Here is a 26,075-nt window from a genome sequence, read left to right on the forward strand (position 1 = left end):
TTCAAGCACCATAAGGCTTCACAGAGCTCAGACTCCACATACAGGTATAAGTTTTGCTCTCTTGCAGACAGAAAAAAACAACCCTCTAAGATTATTTTTTCCAAAACTCACTTGTAAACATGCAGAACTGGGTTTATCTTGCATTTCAAGATTAGGGGCCTGTGCAGTGGAGCCCAGTGTCAGTCCTGAAAGCACTGTGAAATCAGTAACTAAAGAAGAAAGTAGACTCCTGAAAAATGACTAATTTGGAACATGGAATGAAATCTCTATCAGCAAAATGAAGGGCTAATACTTGTCTTTTGATATCGCATCTGACGACAAGAAAAGCTCAGGCTCAACCTAGGAGTCAAATTAAATAAGGAAACAAGGACTGAAGCGTCTTACCTTAATCCAAGCTCCACAGACATCTTTCTGAAATCTCACAGCTAACTTGATCACATCAAAAAGCAGCTTCACACAATTTTGGCTGGTGGTTACTTGGCTCATGGAAGAACTGTAAATTAGGAGAAAGGAGGAGACTCAGTCACTGTGAATACTGTAGTAAAAGGAAGAAGGCAGCCCAGCAGTCACAGCAGGTACTTCAAGCAGCCATTCTCTAGGGGGAATGTTCTGACAAGGACAGGGAGTTTCAAGGGTGGAACCAAAGGCTGCATGATCAATCAAAGAGACACTAGAGGGAACTTAAAACAGATTAACTAGCAGCAACATTATTACGAATGGCATTGCATACCCCCATGCAGACATGGATGCAACTGGCTCAAAAGGAACTAGATGTATGGCAGGAGAAGCTGGCTCCACAAGGACTGACAAATGTGTCATATTAGCACCAAGCAAGAAGGAATAAAGATGTCAGCACCTTGTCTTGGGTTAAACTAGGCTCATATATGTAAGGATGTGTGCCAGAGAGACCAGATAAAGAAGACCCAAAATCTTCTTGTCCCATCATACCCTTGGAGAATCATGTAATTCAGCTCAAGTACCTGGCCTGGACCTGGCTTTTAAGTTTCTTCTGGGAACCTAGGATCTGCAGGGGCAGAACACACGATGACAGATCCAAGCTCTTCCGAAGATCAGAAATCACCTGTAACACACAAATCCCAGCCAATATCACTGTGACAAGGGAGGAGAGAAAAAGCTGAGGAAAAGAAAACACAAGCTCACAGAATAACCTTAAAATTACAAATCAAACCCAAATATATCTGTAAAGACTTATAAGCATTTAATCATGCTGAAACTTCTTTTTTATACTTAGAAAGTAAACCAGTCACACTTTGCTTTTCACTGTCATGCACATATTTGCAGAAAGCAGAAGATTTCTTAAGAGCTGCTCCATGAAATTCCCACCTATATCTGCTGTGTGTTGCTGTGAACCAGTTCTAACCTGCTTAGCAGCAGAGCAAGATATGACAGCCACAGGAATTCTGGAGCATCTGAATTTACCAATTTAACCGCTGTCAAATTGTAGTGAATCAGTACAGACTGAGTTGCAATTTTACACACACTGTTTTCACAGTGAAAGATTTGGGTAGATCAAAATCCACATCTGGCTGAAGCTTTCTCAAAGTATGAAAAAAAAAGCATGTTCAGTAGTTCAGCAAGGCTGCCTTGACAAAACACAACAATTTAAAAAGATTCTGAATATGCTTCTTTAGATAAAGCAACTTGAAAACCTGAGGAAGCTTTCACCTTAGAATGAACACAGTCCTCCAACAGGAGAGCCACCCTTGCAAGGATGTTTCCAAAACAAGATTTAGAACAGAACTTAGTGGAGAAAACGAGAGCTACAAAGTTGCAGTCCCAGGCCTGTTGGATACTTCTGGAATTTAAAACCCTTTGAATGTCTGTACAAATGCAAAATTCTTAGAATTCAAAGGCTTAAAGTTGCCTCCTAACCACAGTTTTTCGGTCTAAGACCTTAACTCAAGACCCTTTGACTACTTTCAGTTCTTTAAGATGTTTATACACAAAAAAAATTCTACAAAGAAATGAGAAAAATCTGCAATAGCCAAAAGAGAGGAGGAGGTTTCAATTCTCATGTCTGAAGGCAGAACAAAATCCATGTCAAAGGACAGATATAGTTACTACATGTGCTTTGATTTAAAATTTTACTTGAAAATTTTAAAGCATACACCTCTTTGTGTGAAGCAACTTCCCTCTGTTAAAACATGCACTGGATTAGACAACTTATTGGTCTTTAGTATAGAGAAAATACTGTACCTCTACTGCATCTGCTGCATTGACATTATGGAGGATGAATTTTACTACTACAGGCAAATCTTCCAGTTTTACAGAAGGCACAATGGTCATGGCAGACTGTCGCACCTGGGGAAAAAGCAAGACTGGGTTAGCTGAAGGACTATGGTTGGCAGACACGTAGTTATGTTAGTGGGAAGGACTCTTTGGAGGCCTATCATCCAGCCTTCTGCTCAGAGCAGGAATACTGTCAATATGAGATCAGGCCTTGGCTTTGCTAACTGAGTCTTGAATATACGCAAGGATGGAGGAAACTTTCCCATCCCCAAGTCCTGCTGCCTCAATAATTTATGTCAGTGCTGCAGACCCTAACTCATTGTTTCATATGTCCCATCTGAACCTCCTAGACTGTAATTTGCAGCCATTACCCCTTATATCTCCTGGCACTGCCAGAAGAGCTTGGCTCCATCATTTTTTAACTGGCTTTCACATGGGAAAAGCATGAAACAGGTGTAGTTTGCTAGGCAGTGCAGGCACTCAACAAACCAATTTTATTCTATTCACAGGAAGCATAACTGCAAGAAGTGCAACAATCCAGCATGTCCAGAAGACCCAAGGCACAACATCTCATCTCCTTTACCATTATTCTACAGAGAAAAACTACGACCATGTGAGGATTTCATCACAGGTCTGCCTTTTCCTATAATATAGCAGTCTAGTCTGGTCACTGTACCTTGAAAAAAGAGTGACAGGTTTAAGATGCAGAGTAAACATTTACTGCAGCAGAACAAAGTGATTTTGCATTTGCTCTGAGACCTGTGTGTGAAATTACTGAATGCATACTGTGACAGCCAGAAGACTCCTCTCTCTCCTCACTGAACCCTTCATGTATGTTTCAAAACCCGTTTTAGTTTCTCTGACTCCTTTCCAATTTCAGCTAGCTCAGGACTTTTGAAGGCCTACAGAAGTCACACTTAGCAAAATACTTTGAGTGACAAAAAAGTTCTAGCTCTTGTGTTGCTAAGCAGGAGCTGGGTTCTGCTCAGCTGCTAAGTAAAAGCTCTTACCTCAGCCTGAAGGTCTCCATCAAGATCCAGACGAGAAAGGGCATCCAGGATTGGAACTGTGAGCCGTCTGCCCTGTTTTAGCAAGCAGCTGGTACACAAGTAAAAGAAAACAAATTAACTTCTTAACAGAACCATGAATGGACCTTGAGTAAATTGTGTGATTCTAGTAGTTTTTGTGGTCACTGAAAAAAAAAAAAAAAAATCTGAAACTGACAACAAAATATGCCACTAGCACTGTGGAAAACTTGTTCCCTAAATTATCACTCCTCTCTGGACACACTGAATTGTGATTCTGTGGCTGCTGATTAGAAGCAGATAAGAAGAGTCTATCTTTTCCAGATCTTGTAAAAGCAGGGAGTGTGGACAAAGATCTGGTAGAAGACTCAAGCAAGAACTTGACAATTGGAAGGTCTGGGTTCACCATAAATAGAAAAAATTTGTGACATTACTGGTAAATGACTTAACCACACATGTCACTTGGGCCTGATAGTTCAAGCCATGTTTCTGTCACCAGGTAAGTAAAAAAACCAACAAAAAAACCCAAACCAAACCAAAAACCAACAGAATAATCTCTACCTGAGCTCTCTAGCAACCTCACTTTGCTGGGAATCCTCCAGGATCTCAGGTAAACTGGTGATAATATCATGCTGGATTGGTACTGGAGAGACACTAACCATCTGCATTAACTTCTTGACAAGATCCTGCAGACAGGACAAACACTTGTAAAATGCATGAGTCTCACTGTGAGCAAGTGCTGGCAACAATATTATGCATGTAAGGTCACTCATGAAGTAATTTGTCTGGATTTATGCCAACTATCCCTTAACTCATTGCTCTGTTGGGAGTCAAAGCATACGCTTTTATAGAGCCATGGTATTTTACAGGTAGGATATAACTGTCTTGGAGAGCAAAGGAAAATGAGAAATCCAACAGCAAGCTTCTCAGTGTTCAGTGTGACTTCTTGTTTCAGTTAATTCTGGGACTCTCTAGTAACAGCCCTGCACAGCGACTGACTGACTTACAGACAGAAGGAAAAGAACCACCAAAGCAGGAACAGAGAATTTAACCCCAGATGCTTGCAAGCACCAGTATCTCTTGTTAAAATTAAACAAGAGTGGATTGTAACTTCCTGCCACCCATGTGGATACATACATACAGATACAAATTGATGAAAAAGGAGACCTAGAGCATGGGAAGAAGAAAAATAGTAGGAGAGGATGTTCAAAAGTCAGTGAATGCAATCATAATAAAACAGAAATAATTAACTCTCCTTCAGATTGTGAACATGAAAACAACATGAGTTCTCATTAGCATAATAATAATTGTTCTCATCCCACCTGAGCAAATTCCCAGAAGTTGACTGGAAAAAACATATATGTGATTGTACCACAAGTACCCACCTGGCTGTCAAGAAGCTTGTCAAGCCATTTAAACTGATTGACAATGAGCCGGGGAAAATTTGTTCCAAAGGTGCCCACACTAAAACAGCAGAAAGTGAAACGTAGATTAGTCAGACCTACAGACAGACTCAAAAGCTTTGCTGCTGGTCAGCAAGATCACAAGGTGCAACTCAAACTAATTATCAAAACCATGTTATGAAAATATCATTAACGCTCCTCTCTTCTTACAGTTTGATAGGAGACAAGTGAACAGTATCTACTTTTAAGACTTCCTAAAGGGTTCACAGCACAATCAACAGCTTGTTACTTTTACATTCAAGATCCTTCAGAATTCTTGAATGAAACAATTCAGTCCTTGTGACTGTATTAAACCCTCCTCAAACAATTTCTCAGCCTCAGCCTCTGCACAGCATTTGTGTCCTGCCTAATGCTCAGCACTGAAACAAATATTGTATCAGGCACAGTCTCAGCTTCTTTCTGTCCCTTGACCTGCTCCACTAACTCTGTAGTGAGCATCCAGGGCACTGGAAAGAGCTGAAGCATTTGGGTCCTACTTATGCTGCACCCCAAGATCTCTCATTCTGCTATGATTTTCTACATTCAAAAACCTGTTTTTCTTCTTTGAGCACAACTTGTATTTTTAAAAGGATGACTGTTTGCAACCAGCCACCTCTTAAAACTGTGCCAGCCACATTTTTTTTTCAAATAATGAGATACTCTGTAGTCCCTCTGCTGAAATGCTTCCCAAGTGTGTGCCAGTAGTTAAGGAGGACATAATAAATCATAAGGTATGTCTGTATTTCAGCTTCTGTAAATCTGTCTTCAGCTTTATGCACCCACAAGTTTGAAGTTATGGTACCCCTCAGGTAATTTTACACGTGTGAAGAAAACAGCATCAGTGAAAACATCCATTCAGGTAAATTTGAAGTAACAGAGTCAAACAGCTGGTGATTGTCCAAAAGATGAAATTTCATTTCAAGACAGAGAGAACAGTCTATACTCACATGTCAAAAAAGAATTCAGGGATCTTTTCCAACAACAGTGTTACGACAGCAGGCTAGAAGAAAAGCAAAGAGTGTTAGGATGATGATTTACTGCTTCTGCTGTGGCATTGCCACCAAAACTGACCTTCCACCAAAAAAAAAATTACATATGCACAGAAAACAAAATTTAAAAATAAATACTTAAAAGAACCAGTAAAAATATTTCCTGTTCAAAAAAATCTCCTAATTCCAGAAAGAAGGCATACAGCCTGCAAACTGAAAACCATGAATGCTGGGAGTGTTATAAACTATCCACATAACTGAATAGAACCAGAGCATATAGGCAGGATGTTCACTTCCTCTAGGCCAAACAAACACACTTTCTTTAGACCCAGCTGAGTTGCTTTTCACCACACAGAAATCTGAAACATCAACTTCATGTAAGTTTGAAACGACTGTCCACATGCTTCTGCCATTCCCTTTGCACGTCTAATTCTTACCCTTTTTAATCCTGGCCCAAATGCAATTCTAGAAACGTATTTAAGCCAAGAACTTTTAAAAATTTTAACCATAATAAAGGATTTAAATCCACAGCTGCTCTCAGATTGCCTATGCCTTGGTGAGATATCTGCCATCTAAACTCCATTTACATATTGATGCAACACATCTTATCGGAGCTTGTTGCAGAACTTATCAGCAGGTTGCTCAATGTCTTGCCTATTTTTAAACACTTTCAAGATTCAAATTCCTCCAGTAATGGAGTTTCCATCACTTGTCTAGCCTACCTGTTCCAGCACTTCAATTCTCCACAATCAAAGTGGTTATACCCTATTAGAATTTCCCATGGTTGACCTGAGCAGTCATCTCTTACCTTGCCCGTTTACCTTTGAGAAGAGTCTGTCTCTGCTCTCTCTACACCATGCAACAAGGTATTTGAAAACCACAAAATCTCCCTTATTCTTCTCTTTTTAAGACTGAACAAACCCATTTCCCTCTATCTTTTCTTGTATGCCATGTGCTCCATGCCCTGAGCATCTTTCTGTCCCTAAAAAAATTGGACACTACTGCAGATGCAGCCTCATCTGCCTCACAACCAGTTCTATTAATCTTCTACTTATTTAAGAAAAAGGATCCCTAAATAAATCAACACCACTGTGAAGAGCAAGCCAAGGTGCTCATACCTGTAAGATCTTAATTCCGAGAAGCAGTTTAATGAGGCTTTCACAATAGGAGTGCACCAGAGCCCTGCAAGATGAAAGATCCAGCACAGTTGTAATAAAAACATGTTAGGATAATAGGCTGTAACTCTCTCAATTACTGGTTTTTTTGTGCTTTGCTTTGGTTTTTAAAAAGAAACTTATAACTTGAGATAACATAGTTACCACAGACACACATACAAAAATTTAAAACTGCACTTTAGCTCTGAACAAATTTACTCTCTTCAAGACTAGTGCGAGCTGGAAATGCAAAAGCCTCTCTGGTTAAGCAGTATCTCCTGGGAAAAAAAAAACCTGCCAAAAAACAGTTGACCTTCACCAACCTTGTCAATTATTTTTTTTCCCCACAGTATTTGGTTCCTGCCATAAAATGCCATGGAGCTCAAACCATGCCACAGACAGTCAATTCCATGACTTACCTCTTTAAACTTACTGCTATTAAATATCAGTGTGTTTCACCAGCCACTTTTGCATAAGGCACAAGTCTTGTTATGTATCAGGTGGAGCTGTGGCCTTTCCCTCCACTCTGCTCAGTGCTACATGACATTTAACTAGAGAAGACAGAATACATTTTCTCTGACCTCGACCCCTCAGTCCGTACAGGAGCACATGGCAGGAGACAGTTCTTGAACTGGTTTCTGTCCTTGATGTGAGATTCCAAGCCACTGACAAACTGTTTCACCACCTGCAAAGCAGAGGGAAGTTACCCACATCCTGACAAAACGCCCAGATCAACTGCTGTCTTTTCAGATGTTCTTTGTGAGCAGATTATGGCCTTTGTCTCTTGAATAATATTGCCAATTAAATGCTTTGACAGGGCAGAGTGGTGGAAGTGCAGAATTTTTGCTTGGAATTGTGCTAAACCATCTTGGAACATGCACACCAAGGCTGGGTTAACAGAGGCACAGCCTAGTCATCTTTTTCTGACTATTCAGAAGTAATAGCTGAGAAGACAGATGTAGCAGGAGGTCAATGGGACATAAAAGATTGAAACAAGCAACCTTGAGAGATTTAGAGAATCTGGACCACAGAAATCCAAGCTAAGCTACTGTGTTGCATACTTTTGTATAGGACTAGCAGCGACAGGCAGCTGCATCTTTCACTACAAAGCAAACAGCTTGAAAGCTGGCTCCTGCTGAAGCACAGCTTGTCACTTACATCTGGGTAAGTCGGGTGCTTCTCCAGAGCCAGGCAGAGCTTCTTCTGGAAAGTTATCTGATCTACAGCTAAGGAGAAAGTTTAAAGAGAAAATAAAGACCCAGACATATTTCATCCACACAACATCTAGGCAACAGCTATGTTAAGTACAAGCTCTTATGCCCATCCATTGATACTTCTGCATCAGCTTCACTGAGAAGTCCCATCAGCAAAAACCTGAGTGGTTTCACCACTTGGGGTTTCTCCAGTCTGGGCTGAGAGTGGCTAAAAGCACTAAAAAGGCTTAATGCATAAATTCCTGAAGGCCTTGCCAAAGCTGAAAGGCAGCAATGACACATTCATTTTCCTGTTTCACAGCTCCTGCTTCTATAACTCTACACTAATACACTAATCACATATGCAGTCCCATCTTATTCCACATACCTCCAATAATCTTTCAGAATCCTTCTGAGTTACCATGCATACACCCAAAAAGCTGGTACAATGAGCTTAGGAGCTGTGCAAATCAAGAAGTATATTACAAATAAGAGACCAGAGGAAGTTTGGAACAAGGTGGTTCAAGCATTTTTGCTTTGCAAGTAAAATGCATCTTCATACCAGTCATCTTTACAGGTTTTCAGAATAAAGCAGAGAGGAAGTATTAAACCCATACCTATTTCATTCTGTCCCTCCCCAGCTTTCAGTACAATTCCTGATGTTCTAAGGAGCCCTTCAAAGACTCCCTCATTCTCCACTCCACTGTAGGCAGAGGCTTTTTCCTTATCAGAAATCCTTGACTTCTTTGTTTCTGAGAAAACAAGACACGATACCTCAAATACTCCGCAATAATAGCAAGGATCCTTCATATAAAAAACTAACTGAAAATTAACCTTCAAGTAAGAAACTGGAGGAACACAGGAATACACTGAAGGGACCAGACCAACAAACAGTACTGCTGTTTGACAGCAGTCATTAGCCAGCTCAGATGCCAACGTGCAGATCCTATAGAGCAGCTACCACTGTGACAGGACACCAGAAAGGGACATTTCTTACTCACCCCTTTTAGTGATCCATGAGCACAGACACTTAAGATACACCTCCAGTGGTCTGTTCCACTAACAGCTATGGGCAACACTAGAGCATATACTTTCCTCTGCCCTGAAAAGCACCAACTAAACACAAGTTCTCCCACCAGACCTGTCTCCATCTGCTGAGGTGAAAAATAACTATCTTCCCCCCAGCTACGTAGAGAGGTTATTTTGGTTTGATTTATAGAGATCAGTTTTGATCAAATGTGATGAATCTGCAGACTCTGGAGGCAGTGAAGCTCACAATGGTAAACACTGATCAAAGGTGTGACAAGAGAGGGACTGAGAGATGATATGGCACTGATTCCAGGATTGTGGTTTTACTGTGACTGTAAAGTGTTTAAAGATCAACAACATCATTAACAATTAGCATTATCAAAACTGCCATTTTGCCTAGGAGCTACTGAGTTTATCAACAGTTCTCCACTCCCCATATAATTGATTATACCTACTTGGCAAGTCTGACTTGCAGATCTCTCCAGAAGCATCAGCTTTTGACAGTTTCCTTTTTGAAAACATGGTAACAAAATCTTTGTTGTCACCTATAAAAATGCAGAAAAAAGACAAGTGAAGAAAGGAGATGTTACTTTAGTTCAGTTTTTTTTAGCAAATCTAAACTATTTTAGTGGATGCTGAAGGGAAATGCTCCAGAAATTGAAATACCCTAAGACAGGCAGATTGCCTGGTTAACCAATACCACACATTTTTCTGCTGTACAGGTTCAGATTTTAAAGCTTGTCAGATTTAAACAGTGTAATACATCACTTTTTCTACAATTCAGTTCCTCATAAGGCTCAGCTTTTCTTTCAGATGCCAGGCAAATAAAACGGCAAGTTGGACCGAGTAACTGAGAGGTCTCAGATTGCATTCACTGACCTAAACTTGTGATCCTCTCCTCATGTCCAGAGAAAGCTCCAAAAGATCAGCAATTTAGTATTCACAAGCCCAGTACACCTTCAAGGAGAGTTCAGTCAGCACAAACTTCTGTCTAACTTGTCCTCCTTCGGTGGGTGGCAGTGACTAAAATTAAAACTCAAAAGTTACTTTGAAAAGATGTGTGATTATTTCATGCTTAATTCAACTATTTGGCAAGAGGCTATTAAAAGGAGTTAAATAAAATCCCAGAGGTGATACAGAACAATTAAAAAACATGAAAAACGTGATGAGCATTTAGAGCTGGGCCTGAGGCACAGACTGACAGGCCAAAGGCGAGTGATCAGCCCCAGACAGTCCTCTCTTTATTACACCTACTTCCAAAGGCTTCTAAACTTCTGTGGCAGCCAACACGCCTCACCTGCGCGGTGACCGGGCAGTACCGGGGTCCCTCACAGTTTCATCACCTCCAGTCTCCACAGCCGGGAGGGGCCAGCGGGACCCCAGACCAGGCAGGCAAGTTCTAAACCCGGTTTTACGCTCCCAATAACAAGCAGCCGGACTTTGCCGCCCCAAAGCTCCCCGGGGCCGCTCACCTGGGCCGGGGCAGGCCCGGGGCCGGCACCACCGACCCGGGGCCGGCACCACCGACCCGGGGCAGGAACCACCGACCCGGGGCCGCTCCCGCCGCTCCCGCCTCCGGCGCCGCCGCCCTCAGGGGAAGGGAGGAGATGCCGCTCGCGCTTCCCGCCACTCGCGCGCGATGACGTCTTTCCGGCGGCGGCGGCGGCAGGGCCGGGCCGGGCCCGGAAGCGGAAGCGGAGCCGGGGCCTGGGGCGGCCCGGGGGCGGCCCGAGCCGGGTCCGGGAGCGGCGCCGGCACCATGAGCGAGCCCGAGCTGCTGCTGGACTCCAACATCCGGCTCTGGGTGGTGCTGCCCATCGTCTTCATCACCTTCTTCGTGGGCATGATCCGGCACTACGTCTCCATCCTCCTCCAGAGCGACAAGAAGCTCACGCAGGAGCAGGTGTCCGACAGGTCAGGGCCGCCGCCGCGCACAGACCGGCCCGGGCCCCGCCCCGCTTGGCGCCCACCCTTAGCCGGGACCCCCCCCCGGCCCGTGCCGCTAACGCCGTGTGTCTCTTTTCCAGCCAAGTCCTGATTCGGAGCAGAGTCCTTCGGGAAAACGGAAAATACATTCCCAAGCAGGTAGGGAGATGCGTGAAGGGCTTCGTGCTTTACGGCGGGGATTCCTCGGCTTCAGCGCGAAGCCCGCGGAGCCGTCGTGCGGGGCGGTGGCCAGAGCTGCTCTGGGGCACGGGGCGGGCTCTGCACAAGGGCCCCGTGGGGTCAGACGGTCCCGCTGGGTCTGCCCGAGCCCACAGGGGTTTCCTGAAGCGCAGTCAGAAGCAGATGCTTGGGCAGTGTGGACACAGGAGCACCGTGCATGCCTTTTTCCTAACCTGTGTTTGCTTCCACTACTTGATGTTCTTCCTGCATGCTAAAATGAAGTCTGTGTCCAAACCATCGTGTTTAATACCCATCAAGAAGCACAGGAGGGGTCTTATAAAAGCTCCAGATGACGAGAGTCAGCTGTAATGTTCACTGAACTAAAAAACAGTCACTCATATTGGCTCAGTTGCTGCCAAGTATGTATGTTGCAAAGTCTCAGCTCAGGGAAATGAAAATGCCACACACACCAGTGTCAGTACTGAGCCAGCAAGAACTTTGCACAAAGTGCCAAAAGCTCTTTAGTCAATGGGGATTCTTCTCCAGAAAATGCTTTAAATTATTTTAAGAATTTTAGAAAGCCAGAGAGCTGGTACCATGGATCCAGGGAAACAGAGTGAAGAGCTTCAGAGCATGTAGGCAGTAAAGTACCTCTCATAAAAGAAATATGTGTTACAGAAGAGCTCATAAAATATCTGCATGTCTGAGCAAGCAATAATGCTTCTTTCCTTTTATTTCTTACGGTGTTGGCATTGGCTCTTTTTGTTTCCAGTCTTTCCTGTCCCGGAAGTATTTCTTTAATAACCCAGAGGATGGATTTTTTAAGAAAACGAAAAGAAAGGTAGTGCCTCCTTCACCCATGACAGGTATGTTAAAGTGCCATAAATATAGCTGGGTAGAAAAACTGTGATTTTCTGCCAATTTTCCCCTTCTGTAGGAAGGGGAATCAACTTTGCAGAGCTCAGTGAATGTGAGGGGGGTGGGGAGGGGACAAGATTCCTCTCTTTGGCAGCAACAAGTCAGGTCACTTCATTTTGCTGAACTTCAGCCTCTAGTATCTCATGAGCCCATGACCACCTCAGTGTTGCTAGAAGAAGGAAATCCTGCTCTTCCTTGGGTCCTTTTGTCAGGCTTTTACACCCACTTGTGCAGAACCTCCTCCAGACTGCATTAACTTAATAATGTGGCCAAAGATCTCAGCAGCCAATTAGCTGGATAGCTCATTGCCCCTTCTCCAGCTCAGTCAGCTCACATAGGTTCAGGGATCTGGAGCAAAGGAGGGGATTGTGCACAGACAAAGCAGCTGGGGTCAGACACAGCAAAGGACACAAGACCCTGCCACATTGGCTGCTCTCCTCAATTTGCCAAGGATTTTGCAACAGTGGGAAATAATAGATACAGGATAGATAGTAGGATAGGACTGTTACCTTTCATGCAGTTTCTTAATTAAAACAGCTGATGTTGGTGAAGCAAAGTAACCTCATTTCCCTTATCACATGCCTCTGCATCAAGTCTTTGAATTGCAGATCCTACCATGTTGACAGATATGATGAAAGGGAATGTAACCAATGTCCTGCCTATGATCCTCATCGGTGGCTGGATCAACATGACATTTTCAGGATTTGTCACAAGTAAGTGTTGGGAATAACACGGCCTGTGGCTCTGGCCATGTTTCTGTGACCTCCAGGGTCAGGGCTGCATCAGAGATTTGCTTCCCTACCTGAAAGCAGTAGACTGGAAGCAGTGTGAGCGTGTGGCACTGCCACTGTTCACTCCATGAACTGCATTGATTTTTTTCTCTCCAAAGCAAAGGAGAAATTACTTTGTAAAACTTGCCATTTTGTTTTATTTCCTCCTGCAGCAAAGGTCCCATTTCCTCTGACGCTGCGTTTTAAACCGATGTTGCAGCAGGGAATTGAACTGCTCACTTTAGATGCGTCCTGGTAAGCCTGTGGCCTCAGCAAGCAAGATCAAACATTCACTTAGAAAACTCTGAATGTGTTAATAACCCTTGAATGGTCTTTGCATGGCTCTGAAATGAGGTCACAAGCCAGCTTTGACCTGAACTCAACCATGCTTGTTCTGATTTATCAGGGTGAGCTCTGCTTCCTGGTACTTCTTGAATGTGTTTGGACTCAGAAGCATTTATACTCTCATCCTGGGCCAAGATAATGGTAAGACACTGTCATTTCTGTGAAAGAGCTGGCTTCTCCTTCCATGGGTGGACTTCTGAGAAAGGCTGGGGGAGGAGTTCTATATTTCCAGCTCAAAAAGCCTCTCATTTCTGTGAGGTTACTGGCCAGGTTTTACATCACCTGCTGCAAGGACCAAGATCTTCTGCAGGAGCCACTGGCTAACTGCTCAGCTTCCATGGTGATTAACCCATGCTATCCTTGCCATCAAATAGGTGTGCAGAAATGTTGCTCTCAGGCTTGCTTTTATTTCTAGCAAAGATTTCTTAATGCTGGATGCAGGGCAGGACAGTTGATTCTGTTTCTGGGGTTATTTAGAATGTAGAAGGCTGTATTTTCCACCATTTGTCTGCACATTGTATGTAAATCTAGCTAAGATGTAGGGAATGGGAACAAGATACCTCATGAGAACTCTTTCTGGCACAGTAGTGATTTCTTTGTGGGTGTTCCTGCAACTCTCTGGTTTACAGCTTCAAACCAGCCTGGTAGCACTATGCTCCAAGAAATGCTGTTTAAATGACACAAATAAAAATCAACCTCTCAATTCACTTTTGTAGCTGCAGATCAGTCTCGGGTGATGCAAGAACAGATGACAGGAGCAGCAATGGCCATGCCAGCAGATACTAACAAAGCATTTAAGGTACAGTATTCCCACCTATACTCCTGTTTGCTGTGGGCTTTCAGGATTCCAGGCTGTAACTCGTCCTATTTCTGTGTCAAGCAAGGGAGTTGCTCTGGATTCCTATTCCTAAAATTAGAGCTGACAACTGATGATGGGTATGGAAGTTTCCCTGAAGCAAACCTGATGAGTTAGTCATTCCTAATACAAAAGATTAATTCATGTGCCATCTTATGCTTCTGCAAAGAAGATTATTTCTTTCCCTTGAGATCTAGTTCCAAAGCAAAAGCTGGCTCCCAGAAAGTTGCTTTAATACTGCAGCTGAGCACAGAGTTTGCAGCTCTGCTGGAGCTGTGACCGTTCTGTCACAAGCTGCCAGCACTGAGGTGCAATTCCAAAAAGTGCCGTGTGCTCTCCTGGCTCACAGCCCTGCACTTCCTGTCCAGTACTGCCTACCCAGAGAAGTTGGGCTGCTCAGCCTTGTGGGAACCTAAACCTGCTCCATGGTCCCCAGCAGGAACAAAGAAAGCTAGCTCATGTGGCAGGAGAAGTGTTTGGGCCAAGACATAAAAATCTCTTCCTGGGCATCATGTGATTTTACAGTCTGTGTGCAGCTCTTTTCACTGTACTTAACCATGAGCTACACGTGATGGGACTAAGAAGAGGAGAGGTTCCAAGGTGGTGGAAAATGAGTAGGGGACAAGATCATTCTCATATTTAGGATTAAATTATATTCTTAGGGCTGCTATGAAAACCTGGCTTCATGAATTATTAACCTCTGCAGCTCCAGGGAGCTTGTTGGTTGGAGAACAGTCTAATGAGGCCCAGCAAGTCTGTGATCAGTTGCAAAGTTTTTGGCCCGTAACTTATTCTCAAGTGTCTCTGAATTAAAGAATGAACTGACCACAATGCACTTGACCCCTCCCCTACAAGAGAATTGGCCGTTTCTAGAGACAGCTGTTTTAGAAGAAATTGTTACAGGTTAGTGTTTCTGAAAAGCACATAATGTAACTTTTCTAACTTCTATGATGTACTTATATTGACCAACTAATACCCAGTTAAGCATAAAAAACTGATTTCAGAGAGCTGACAGGATTGCCAGGTTTTTAATAGAACTTTTTTTGTTGTAATTTTCAGTTAAGTACTGCTCTGCATAGTTCTTAACTACTTTAATATTGTTACTTTCCTTTGATTACTATCAATGCAGACAGAATGGGAAGCTTTAGAATTGACTGATCATCAGTGGGCCTTAGAAGATGTAGAAGAAGAGCTCATGGCAAAGGACCTCCATTTTGAAGGCATGTTTAAGGAAGAACTTCAGACCTCCATCTTCTGAATTTGAGGATATGCTTTTGTTTCTTCTTGTAAAAGTAACTTGAAATGTTACTTAAAACTATATAGTGTATTTTAGCAAAGCTGAGAATAAAAGAAAAACACCATGTTCACACCTGCAGTTACAGAACTCTTGATTTGAGCCCCAGGGCCGAGTATGTTGTGTTGTCCAGGTGTGGGTTTCTAGCTGGAGTTGTTTCTCTTCCTGGGAAAGGTATGCTGGAGAAAAGACCTACAACTTCCAGTTCTAGTACACAAAGGGCAAGCTTGCTTGAGTTCAGGAACTTCCAGCTTCATGAGACTGAAGTACAAGGAGTGCCTGTGTTTCTGGTGTTAAACAAATGCGCTGTTATCCTTGGCATCTGAGCAATTCAGACATCATTGTGTTGTTAGCAATTCAAAACTGACTTGGCAACAAGTACCTAAACACATCTTCAGTGAGAGGATTCGGTTTCTGAAAGTGCTGGTTGTCCTTCCTCCATACACAAAAGCAAGAGGGAGACACCACTTGCCCATGGCAGAGCATGGTACAGGTCTTCATCTTCCTCTAGCAATGTAGCAAACACACAGACTATATCCCTGTTAATTTCATTTTTCCCAAGTCGATTTATAAGCTACTCAGACTGCCTACAGAGCCCCTCCTGCCTGCCACACACACAGGGTGTCTGGCTCTTCCCTCTAGTCCTTGTTCAGTTATTTACTGTGCCAGGTGGGGAAAATAAATACTCTTCCATCTAAATTATTCTTGCACTGTAGAGAAGAGGGAGCAAATGCTACCTGCTTGGCCTTCTGTTCCTCAGTTCTCCACGGTGAAGACTCCAAACAAGAGAAATATTTCTTAAACAGAAGCTCTTCCATACTGTGCAGGTATTATTTTTTTTCTTCCACTTTATTCTGAGACCTTTGTTTTGGAAGGAAATTGCACACCCTCAGCAGAGCAGGAGCTAAGCCAGCAGTGGGACAAAATCATCTCCCCTTTCAACAAGAGCCTCAGCTTGGAGATGTTCTGCTCTGCCTCAGAGACTTCTTTTTCTGCATGCTGACAACAACACTGCTTCACTGGCAACACAACTTGTGTTTCAGGTTATTTTTCCCTCCCTTCTGTGCTAGGGAATTCCACCTGACTTCAGGCCCTCTGCATCCTTGTGTAAGTCATGCCTATGTGCCCAAACACCTCCATATCCAAAAGCTGCCACGTCCTCTGTCTTTTCCAGCCTGCTCTGATACATGTGTTCAGGTTGCCTTGAGCAGGAAATTTCAGCAACCACAGGACAATTATTTCAGTGGTACAGCCACTAGCAGCCCTGAAGAAAAGGGACAGAAGTAAGGCCAGTAACCCCCTCGAGAGCCACAGAGGAAAAGGAATGATGAGGAAGCCATAGTTGTGCCTGCCCAGGGCCACAAAAAGGCAAGGACAGGCTTTGGTACTGCACCAGATACCAGCAAACCAGCACCACAGGGGAGAAAGGCAACTCGGAAGCGAGCCTCAACTCTTAGATGTATAGAGCAGTGCAGGAAATAGCTGCTTTTCTCCCAAATCCCCACTGGCAGAGCAGGGGTTTGCTCTGCAGGATTTGCCCTGCCCCAGATCAAAGAGCTCCTGGAGCACCAGGCATCCCCACAACCAGTAGTGTCAGGTCACATAGAGAAAGCTGAAAAACACAACAAAGCCCAGTTTCAGTGCAAACCACTCTTTAATTTTCCTCTTTGTACAATAAAGCCAGCCACTTACAAAGTGCTAGTCTAAAAAACAGGTCTGGTATTACAGCACACACACACCAGCCGAAGCCCATCAGCTCAGAGGCAGAGAAGGTAAGAGCTGGGCCAGTTTTTCTGCAGTACAACAGTCTGTTCAGCAGCTGAGCATCAGAGATTTAGCCCCACTGATGAGATTCTCAGTGTCAGCACAGGTAGAGAGGTGAGGAAGAAGACAAAAGCTATTTCAGATTGATTTTTCTTTAAAAAAAAGTGTTTTGCTCCCCTCCCTTTCCTCTCTTTCCCATTTTGGAATGCCCACATGATTTTCTTACAGGTTAACATGAATGAAAAAATGCTGATCAGAGTAACTCAGTGCAGTGCTACAGCTTACAAAATTGCTTTTTGGATGCTCCTCTCAGTAACAAGGAAAAAAACAGAAATACAAGATTAAGAGTTGTAAAAATCCCAAATAACCCCAAATCAGAACAGCAGAAGCAACTAAGCAATTCTGATCTCCAAATTCCAACACTTTAAAAGCAAAATTCCATGGAAGAGGACCACAACAGAAGTTTGCCAGCTACAGGCAGCCCTCCCTCCTCCTCCCCATTACCTGGCTGAGGGGTCACATGCTGCTGCCCTCCCTTCCCATTGCTCGGAGCAGGAGAAGATCAGGAGTAGCTGGCTGGGCTTTTGCTGGGCTGCAGCACAGCAGAGGTGCAGGGACAAGCACACAACAGTTTGCTATGGGGCTTGTTACTGAGAGCTGTGGAAAATGAGCTGAGCTGGTGTATTTGGAGCTAAAAGGATGGCCACTGTTACACTGACCATCAGAGAAGGTTGTGGTCAGCAGTGAAGCCACAGGGACTGTGCGCAGGGCACTGAGAGGCTGCAAGCACACATTTTGGGGGAAAAACAAGCAGGGCAGTAGCCTGTCTTAGCCTTCTGTTCTGCCAATGCACTCATCTCCAAGAAGGAAAAACTCTCCTGTTAGGTTCACCACCTTGAGCTAGATCTTTCCCTAAAATCATGGGCTAAGGCTCTGGATTTTTCCCTTTTTTCACATGGAAGACCAGTTCTCCACTGAGGAGTGACCTGATCTAGTGCTCACAGGAGTCCTCATTCAAGATAAAAGCTGGACTTGAGTCCTACAAGTAACACAGACCATAAAGGACAGAGGGAAGAGCATTTACTAGTTGGGCTGAAAGGATGGAGAACGATTGAGCAGCTAATGCAGAGAGAGACCTCAGACATGACCATGACACCCACAGCCTCACAGAAGATGATATGGTGGGAGACCTAAAGGGCAGTGCTCAAGGGAGGTGGAGGAGAAAGGCTGAGGGAGCAGTATGAAAAAAACAAAAGTCGCAAGAGAAAAGGCTGAAACCTCCCACAATTCATTGCACTGGGCTGTCCTCCTTAGAGGCAACAGCTCTGGGGACACAGCACTGAGCTTTGCTGGAGAAAAAGCTACGAGGAGTCACACAAATGAGCAAAAAAGGATAAAAATGCTGCCACTACACAAACCATAGGATAAATAGTGGAGGCAGAAAAGTGCTTACAGAGCAGCCTGGAAGTGAGTTGTATAGGAGAGACAGGATGGAGAACACAAGAAATCACTGATGTTATGGATGATACTTTCTCTGCAGCAGAATGGGAACCAGAGCCAGAGCAGCTGTGTCCTGCACCGCTGTGAGGATCAGCCTGCACACATGCCATCCACTCAGGTGTGATTCACTTCCACTGAAGCTTCCTACATTACAGGATGCAGTGTTCACATGAAAAAGGCTGAGTTGGAACTGCCCAAAAGAGCCTCAAATGCATCGATGAAAGGACACGAGAAACTTCTGCTGCATAGCAAGGGGACCAAGGTACAACAGCGGAGCCTGGGACAGACAGGCCAGATGTACCGAGATTTGAACTGAGCTTGCAGAAGGGTGCAGCAAGTCTTCCTGACACAGGCAGGGCCCAACAGCAACAGAGGGCTGGCAGAAGCCCCACACCGATTCACAGAATCATACCCACCATACTCCTCCATGAGCCCCTGCAAGACTCAGCTGTGACCTAGCCTCCAGCTCAGGCTGTGCTCTACCAACACCAGCTACAACACCCAGCCCAAGACCCACAGCTCCAGCCCAGCTCAGCCCTGACCCCTGCCTCTAGCCACACAGCTCAGCCAGATTTTAAAAAGATCTTTATTGAAGCTCCAATATATATAATTTTTGGCCTCTAAACACCCAAGTGTCAGCACCTATTCCTGACCCTCCAGTGCTATTCTGCAACCCTCAGCACTGAATCTTTCAGTGCTAGATTTTCTGCTTGACTCCTACGGAAGGAAGAAAAATTTTCAGATGCCTCAGGCATGGCTTTAGAAGAGCAACTGCTAAGATGGTGGCCAAGTGCTAGAGGTGATGTCTAGTTGGTGTCCATGCCATCATACTCTTCCTGGGGAGGAGATGGGGCAGGATGTTCCTCGCTGTTTCGGCGCTGATAAAACAGCACATATGCAGCTTTTGTCTACCAAACAAAGAAGAAAACCAATCTGAAACAATCCACACAGCTTGGCTGGAAACATAATGCCCAAAGCAGAGAACTACACAACACCTTCAGCACAAATTCAGGATTAGCCTCAGGCCCAATACTCACCACTATTTGGTCTTCTGAAGCCAGGGATACGCTGCTGTCATCAAAGTAGTACCACTTGTCATTCACTTTGTTCTTTGCATAGGCAGTGTCTGTCAGAAGAAAAAACTGCAGCTCAGTGCTCCAGGAAAGACCAGCAGGTCCCACCACGCCAGCTGCGCTGAACCAGCAAGGATCAAGGCTCAAATTGAGGGTGCACAGGAGGCTAGGAGCTGGCTTTGACATCAGCTACCCCAAACCTAGTTCAGCAATGCACACATCTTCTAGAACACGCTAGCTGGCCCAGCTAGTTTACAACCACGTCTCACGTAGCAGACTTACCTCTGTTGCTGAGATACAGGGCAAAGAAACAGGAAAAGAACTACTGTTTTGTTCACCCCTGAGCCAGAGCTTTCCCAAACACACAGTTTAAGACTCTACGTTTTCATATTTTCCACAGGACAGAAGTTTTCTGATCTAGTGCTTCCAAAAGTCCTCACTCAAGAAGGAAATTGGACTAAAGCCCTGCAAAGCCTTTTCATGACTGATCTCCACTCTCAAAATTATCCACGTGGTAAGGGCTGCTCCAACACACAGAGCCCTCCCATGACCCCTCTGCCTGCATTCCCTTGTGCACAAAGGACAGAGAAACAGTTACTTACAGTGGCCCACTCCCATGGCTCCGTAGTGATTTGAAACTGCAATGAGGTCATACACGTATGAGCCTGCTCTTGGGTCGCAGACAAACTCGGACATGTTTAAACCCCTGGAAGGAAATCCAGAAGTATCAGTACACCAGTAATCAGCACTTTCTAAAAAGTGTTGCATGACATCAGTCAAGCTCTGCAGGCAGGCAGTGCTGGTGAAGTGCTGAACTCTGCTGCTCAACAGCAAGATGTTGCAAGTGTAAAGACCAGACACATTACCCCTCCCACACAGGGCAGGTCCTGGTAAACACAACAAGTGTTGCCAGACGATTTAGAGGGAGGTGCTGAATAAAGGACAATTCAGAGCCTCCTTGTGTAAGCTTGAGAAGTGAGACAGGAGTAGTAAGGAACAGACTTGATCCTGCAGCAATCTGCCCACAAGAAGCAGCAGAGGACTAAGGCAGGACTTTTGTACTTGTGCAATCCCCGGAGCAAGTGTATCTCTGTCCAACACATTTGATAAATTCTCAGTAGAACTTCTCTTGGTTTGCTGAACTATGTGATTCTGCGGGAATCACATGGTTTTAACCTCATTTCAGAAGAAACAGTACCTGCTAGTAACTAGTGCTCTTCAAGATGTGTAAAACTGATTAAGGTTAACAAAATAAAGCCCAAAACCAACCAACTCAACTCAAATGCTGTCTTGCAGTTCAAACCCAGAAGACAGAGCTGTTCCAGTTACAGCTTTAACAAGCCCACCCAACAGTAACATGAGAAGTAGATTTCTCCTGACCAGCTTCAAGATCTTCCTAGCTTGAGGGAAGAATCCTACCTGATAGGGAATTCCACAACAGTGTCAAGTTTATCTCTCCAGTATCTGCTGTACGAGAACCGTTTTAAATGCACTACCAAAATCCTGGGCAAAGACCACAAGTCAAACTTCTTCGTGGCCTGTTGATGTTTCTTACAGTTAGGGCAGTACCTGAGAAAGGAGTAACAAACAAGGACATTAATGACTACGTTAAAAGAAAAGCATTAAGAGATGCCTCAATTACTCAGTACAGTCCCTCCTCACAGAAGGCATTTTGGCTGTGCAACATGCAGGTCAACAAACTTCCTTGGAGATTTCCAAACTGCAACTTGCTTTCACTTCATAGACAAAATGTCCTACAGCAAGTATGGTAACTGAACACTGTACAGAGACTAATTTTTCTTTTGTAAATTAAAGTTTCAAGGTCCCATTACTTCTCTATTATCTCCTGATGCAACTGAAACAGGTAACAATTGCAAACACATCTATAGCATGTAATTGGAAATTATTAATAAAGAATCACTTACTACACTACAAGTTATTTCCTTACACAGCTAGCAAACAACCTCCAAAGATCACCTGCACACACACTAATCACATTTTGGTCACTTGGGATCTGCTGTTCCTAGCCCCTCTGGACTAGGAATTTTTGGCAGAGTTAGAAACAGGTCAGGACTGGTTCAAGCCAGAAATAATACAGGATTAAACCCTAAGGTAGCCACATGCTTTCAATCTTTATTACCACAACTGCTTCCTCTGACACTCTTTGGAAGACTGTATGCTGAGGAATTAAAAATAGTCTGATCTTTGGAAGCTCCATGCCCACTGCCACTTTTTTTTTAAATAAAGGCAGGAAACATACTTTTTATTAATCTACACCTGCAGCCTATTGAGTCAATGACTTAACATAGAACTGACAGACCTCTCACACGTGAAGAAAAAAGGACAGAACTAGGAAATAATCAGAATCCCAAAACAAATAATGTCCACTCAAATAGTTATGGCATATTATGATAAACAGGGCAGGCAGAAGGAGGCTCTTACCATGGGTCATGTTCACCAAGCGTTTCCATAGTGGTGAAGAGCTCTATGCAGTCTCTGAGGGCGACCACAGCCTTCTTCTTCTGTGGTTGTGACATACTTGCATGTTTTTCAAATGCCTAGTGAAAGAGACACATGGTTCACTCAATTCGACATAGACTTTAATCCTTGACATCAAGAAAAGGTACATGCTCACCTTCTCTGACTATTTCTGCCGCTGCTTCCCCACCCACAGAAATAATCTCAAGCTTCCAGACACTTCTTTCTTGTGTTACAGTCCATCAGAGAAAATACAGTATGTCTTTACTTCAAAGTTGGTGGGTTGGGTGTTTTTTTTTTGCAAAAGAGTAATGATAGGTGATTCTGTTACAAAATACCATCCAGCAGAACTCTTAACAAACTACTGAGCTTTCCACTAGTCTGTATGAATCTGCTTTCAGGTTTCTTTTGAGTTTTGGGGATTTAGTTTGTTGAGCGGACTATGAACTAGACTATTTAGCTTTGAATTTAAACATCTGCTTTTCCAAACACACTGGAAACAGATCAGCAATTACAGACCTATAGACCTTATCAAGAAAAGATTCCAAGTAAACCTATCTGACACTGGTAACTCCTTTTTGTTACCTACATTTCACCAATTACTGTAATCTTTTAAGTACCATGCAAGTTTACATACAGACTGCATATGAAAAAAATATATTACAACCTGTGCCTCCTGCTCATCAAAAAGTAGCCTCCGTGTATCAGAGTCCCAGTCAATAGCAAGTGCAGAAAAAGCTACAAGAAAGAAGAAACATTTATTGCAAAGGTGTAAGGAGAAGGAAGAAAAAAGACAGCAAGACAATAACTACCATTCAGTTTTAGGACTTTTCCTTCTACAATGGAGTTTAACTCAGAGGTCCCAGAGGAATTCATGAGGCTAAAAGTGAAATGCTGCTTCTTGCAAGGCTGCAGGTCTCCTGCTGACTCGATTTGCATACAGCCCTCAGAGTGGCAGGGATCAGCTTCCACCACCTTTTCCTTGCCTTCCTGCCCACCATCCTGATGCTCCATCTCTTCAATGTCACCTGGCAAAATTGAAAACCAGCACAACATTAAAGAGCTTCAGTGAAAGTTTAGACTGACTCCTCACATGGACACCTGTAACACTGGTTACTCAGAAAGTAATGAAAGACACAGAAAAAAGCAATCTGTGCCTGCTAACCACTACAGCTGAAGCTGAATTTTTTTCCTTCAGTAGGTGCCAGGTAATGTGCTGGGTTTTATGTCCTAGTACCAGATGTCACGGAGATTGTTTAGTTCACAGTAAGTTCACAATCACTTCTTCTGATAGCACACCCTAATGAACATCCCAAGAGAAAATCAGCAAGGTTGCAATTGGATGTCCTTACAGAAGGGAATGTGCAAGTCTCCATTAAAGTTACTTGCATTCTTTGGAAAAAATGGGTAATTTTTTTCCCCATTTAAAGTTTCACATTTAACTTGTTCCAGTTGTTACTTTCACAGCAGCACAAGTTGATAATTTCAAAGAGGAAAGGGAAATGTGCATTTGCCATCAGCGTTAAAAGCTTCCTTGGAAGCATCTAACCTAGGAACAAGAACTCGGGTCCATAAGCAGAAAATAACGTTTCCACTTTATTTCTCCAGAACTTGTCTTTGTGACCCAACAGACATCAGCAAAGGGCATACTAGAAAAAGAGTTGCCTCTGGAGGGAGGCACCTGAACACCTCATAGGAAAGCAAGGACTTCCCTAACATTGGTCAAGATAAATGTACACCACACCTTGTTCTCCTGCTGCTGCTTATGCACATCTCATCTCCCTTGGAAGGAAAACAGTCTAAGAGTTCTCATCACACCATGCAGAAGTCCTATGCAATTGTGTGGTTTAATAATTGTGAAAAAACAATCTGCTACAGATTAAGCCAAATACACAAAGCACAAACCAAATGCTATTAAAAAAGCTTTAAGCGCTGAAAAGCTTCCAGCCGATTTTCAAAGGACTTTACCTTCAACCACACCATTGGAGCCATTGCAGGTGCCTTTGTCTGGGCAGGGTGTAGAGTATTCTTCCACCAAAGGGAACTTCACATAGCGGCTAAAGACAGGGAATATGTTTATCACACAGTCATACCAAAGCTGTACATCAGAACAGCCCTCTCCATCACCAGTTCTTGCTCTCCGATCTCCCTCAACAAACCAGAACCCATTCTGTACAGCATCCATTTACAGGCCAAGAGCTCTCAGACTTAGTCAAACAATGAATTAAGTCTGTGTTCTCACTGCTTTTACCAAGTTTTACTAGGAGTAGATGGAAAAGCTAGAAGTATGTTATGGTGGCCTCATGTGAGAGCCCTAAAAACACAGAGTTCTGTTCCTGACCCATTTTGCAACACTAAGCAGACAGATTCCCTTGTGCCTGCCACCACCATTATCTTTTATAGCCTGTTTTCACAGAGCCCAAAATATCCAGGACCTTGGAACATCCCTACGGCCTCCAGACATTAATGCAATGCAAATCCTGGTTTACACACCACATACCAATCAAGGAAAATTCTTCCTATTACCAAGAAGGCAGCAATCCTATTACAGTACAACAGAGTAAGTGATCACTAGAATTTTGCATAGGATTCAAAGGTACAGACAGGACTTACCTGATCTGCTCCAAAACCACCCTGTACAAGTGATCCACAGTGAGCTTGTGTTTCGGCACAGATATTAATAGTGGCTGACCAAAGAGTACAGTCCCTGTAGTATTGCTGGATTGCCTCATTGTCTTTTCCCGAAAGTGAACTGAGAGAGTAACACACTCAGCACCATCCTCACTTGGCCTGCGAACTTCGTATCTGTTCAAAAGACAGGTATTTCCACAGGTTATTTCCACTGCCAGGAACCACAGGAGTACAACCAATATGAACTCAGTCCAACAAGTCTTGGCTCTTCCTGAGAAGCACCAAAAGGGTTGTACTCTGTCTGCATGCTACAAGGTTCCTGAACACTTCCCATAGCACACAAAGTTACCACTGACTCAAGTGCCCCCTTTCGTCTGTCTTTATTTCTAATTCACACCCCCATTTGCCACACACCTCTCAAAATATTACCCCAACAACCACATGTTGCTTCAGTTAGATCACAGCCTCAGTGAAAAATACTAAATGCACTCTGAAATCCCCTAGACAGTGTTTGTTCCGTCTGCAGAAAGAAACCCTCCTTACTATCTTGAACTTTGCAGCTTCCCAGCCTCTTTTACAGTTAATGCCTGCGCTCACATCCCTGAACAGCCAACATTTCAGAAAACCCAGAGTTTGAAAACATCAGCTTCACAAAAAAATCCAAGGACAGTAAATAATCAATAAAATTCTGGAAGAAAACAAATAGCTCTGTACAACAGTGAGAAGACTGAGATGCAGCTTGTGCTACTGCGTGAAACAGCAAATGAGATCTTCATAGGCATGAGTCAAAAGAAACCAGGTGCTCCAGCACTATCACACTGTTTGCTCCTGATAGTGATTTCAGGACTATTCACCACAACAGATCCATTTTCAGGAATGCCAAGTCACACTGTGCTTTAATTTGGCAAGTCACCTGTCCCAGACTTACCTTAAAATTGAAAAACACTTCATGAAGGATGTCACTACACATAACAACCAAGACCACAATCACGTATTGTATGTACCAGCTTCAGCCATCCAATCCCCTTCTCTCAAGAGCTAAGAAAGAGGTGGTTTTATTCCTGTATTCAAAATGCCATTGTAGAGCAGAGAGGATAACAAATTTCAGACCTGTAGTTCTGCTCCATCTACTTGAACAAAAAGGGATCCCAGCTTAGGGCCTGCACTGAGTTAGTAGAGTACATGAAGAAAAATACCCTTCCAGTGAGTCCCAGCCCACCAAGAGCACCAGAGATCAGAATCAGCACAAGGCAGCCCA

At 43.7% G+C, this 26,075-nt stretch overlaps 3 protein-coding genes across 5 annotated transcripts in view; 1 reads left to right on the forward strand and 2 right to left on the reverse strand.

Moving 5' to 3' along the window:
• FANCD2 (FA complementation group D2) overlaps positions 1-10,045 on the reverse strand; it is a 38,135-nt gene extending 28,090 nt beyond the window's left edge. For both annotated transcript variants that reach the window (XM_051627342.1, XM_051627341.1), the window contains exons 1-13: positions 9,962-10,045; positions 9,538-9,627; positions 8,671-8,805; positions 8,019-8,086; positions 7,442-7,545; positions 6,825-6,888; positions 5,665-5,717; positions 4,661-4,739; positions 3,837-3,961; positions 3,261-3,348; positions 2,218-2,322; positions 981-1,081; positions 385-493 (exon numbers count right to left, since the gene is read on the reverse strand). In XM_051627342.1, coding sequence (XP_051483302.1) covers positions 385-493; positions 981-1,081; positions 2,218-2,322; positions 3,261-3,348; positions 3,837-3,961; positions 4,661-4,739; positions 5,665-5,717; positions 6,825-6,888; positions 7,442-7,545; positions 8,019-8,086; positions 8,671-8,805; positions 9,538-9,604 — 1,098 coding nt within the window. In that variant the 5' untranslated portion in view covers positions 9,605-9,627; positions 9,962-10,045. The remainder of the gene's footprint in view (positions 1-384; positions 494-980; positions 1,082-2,217; positions 2,323-3,260; positions 3,349-3,836; positions 3,962-4,660; positions 4,740-5,664; positions 5,718-6,824; positions 6,889-7,441; positions 7,546-8,018; positions 8,087-8,670; positions 8,806-9,537; positions 9,628-9,961) is intronic.
• Positions 10,046-10,768: 723 nt separating this feature from the next.
• Positions 10,769-15,444, forward strand: EMC3 (ER membrane protein complex subunit 3). Its single transcript, XM_051627356.1, has 8 exons — positions 10,769-10,996; positions 11,110-11,167; positions 11,961-12,054; positions 12,715-12,819; positions 13,050-13,131; positions 13,283-13,362; positions 13,938-14,020; positions 15,207-15,444. The coding sequence occupies exons 1-8, from the start codon at positions 10,842-10,844 to the stop codon at positions 15,333-15,335; spliced, it is 786 nt and encodes a 261-aa protein (XP_051483316.1). The 5' UTR covers positions 10,769-10,841; the 3' UTR covers positions 15,336-15,444.
• Positions 15,445-17,006: 1,562 nt separating this feature from the next.
• The window catches only part of USP4 (ubiquitin specific peptidase 4), a 38,408-nt gene continuing 29,339 nt past the window's right edge, over positions 17,007-26,075 (reverse strand). For both annotated transcript variants that reach the window (XM_051627344.1, XM_051627343.1), the window contains 9 exons: positions 24,800-24,991; positions 24,155-24,243; positions 22,999-23,214; positions 22,854-22,924; positions 22,151-22,266; positions 21,128-21,277; positions 20,311-20,414; positions 19,673-19,761; positions 17,007-19,543 (listed from right to left, as the gene is read on the reverse strand). In XM_051627344.1, coding sequence (XP_051483304.1) covers positions 19,442-19,543; positions 19,673-19,761; positions 20,311-20,414; positions 21,128-21,277; positions 22,151-22,266; positions 22,854-22,924; positions 22,999-23,214; positions 24,155-24,243; positions 24,800-24,991 — 1,129 coding nt within the window. In that variant the 3' untranslated portion in view covers positions 17,007-19,441. The remainder of the gene's footprint in view (positions 19,544-19,672; positions 19,762-20,310; positions 20,415-21,127; positions 21,278-22,150; positions 22,267-22,853; positions 22,925-22,998; positions 23,215-24,154; positions 24,244-24,799; positions 24,992-26,075) is intronic.

The sequence above is a fragment of the Apus apus genome, chromosome 9 (assembly GCF_020740795.1).
Source record: "Apus apus isolate bApuApu2 chromosome 9, bApuApu2.pri.cur, whole genome shotgun sequence".
Classification (NCBI taxonomy): domain Eukaryota; kingdom Metazoa; phylum Chordata; class Aves; order Apodiformes; family Apodidae; genus Apus; species Apus apus.

Bases quoted from the DNA above. Each gene is read 5' to 3' on its own strand.
- EMC3 (XM_051627356.1), top strand. From the start codon at position 10,842: ATGAGCGAGCCCGAGCTGCTGCTGGACTCCAACATCCGGCTCTGGGTG. The intron at 13,132-13,282 runs GTAAGCCTGTGG...CTGATTTATCAG, and splicing joins CTCACTTTAGATGCGTCCTG to GGTGAGCTCTGCTTCCTGGT. The intron at 13,363-13,937 runs GTAAGACACTGT...TCACTTTTGTAG, and splicing joins CATCCTGGGCCAAGATAATG to CTGCAGATCAGTCTCGGGTG.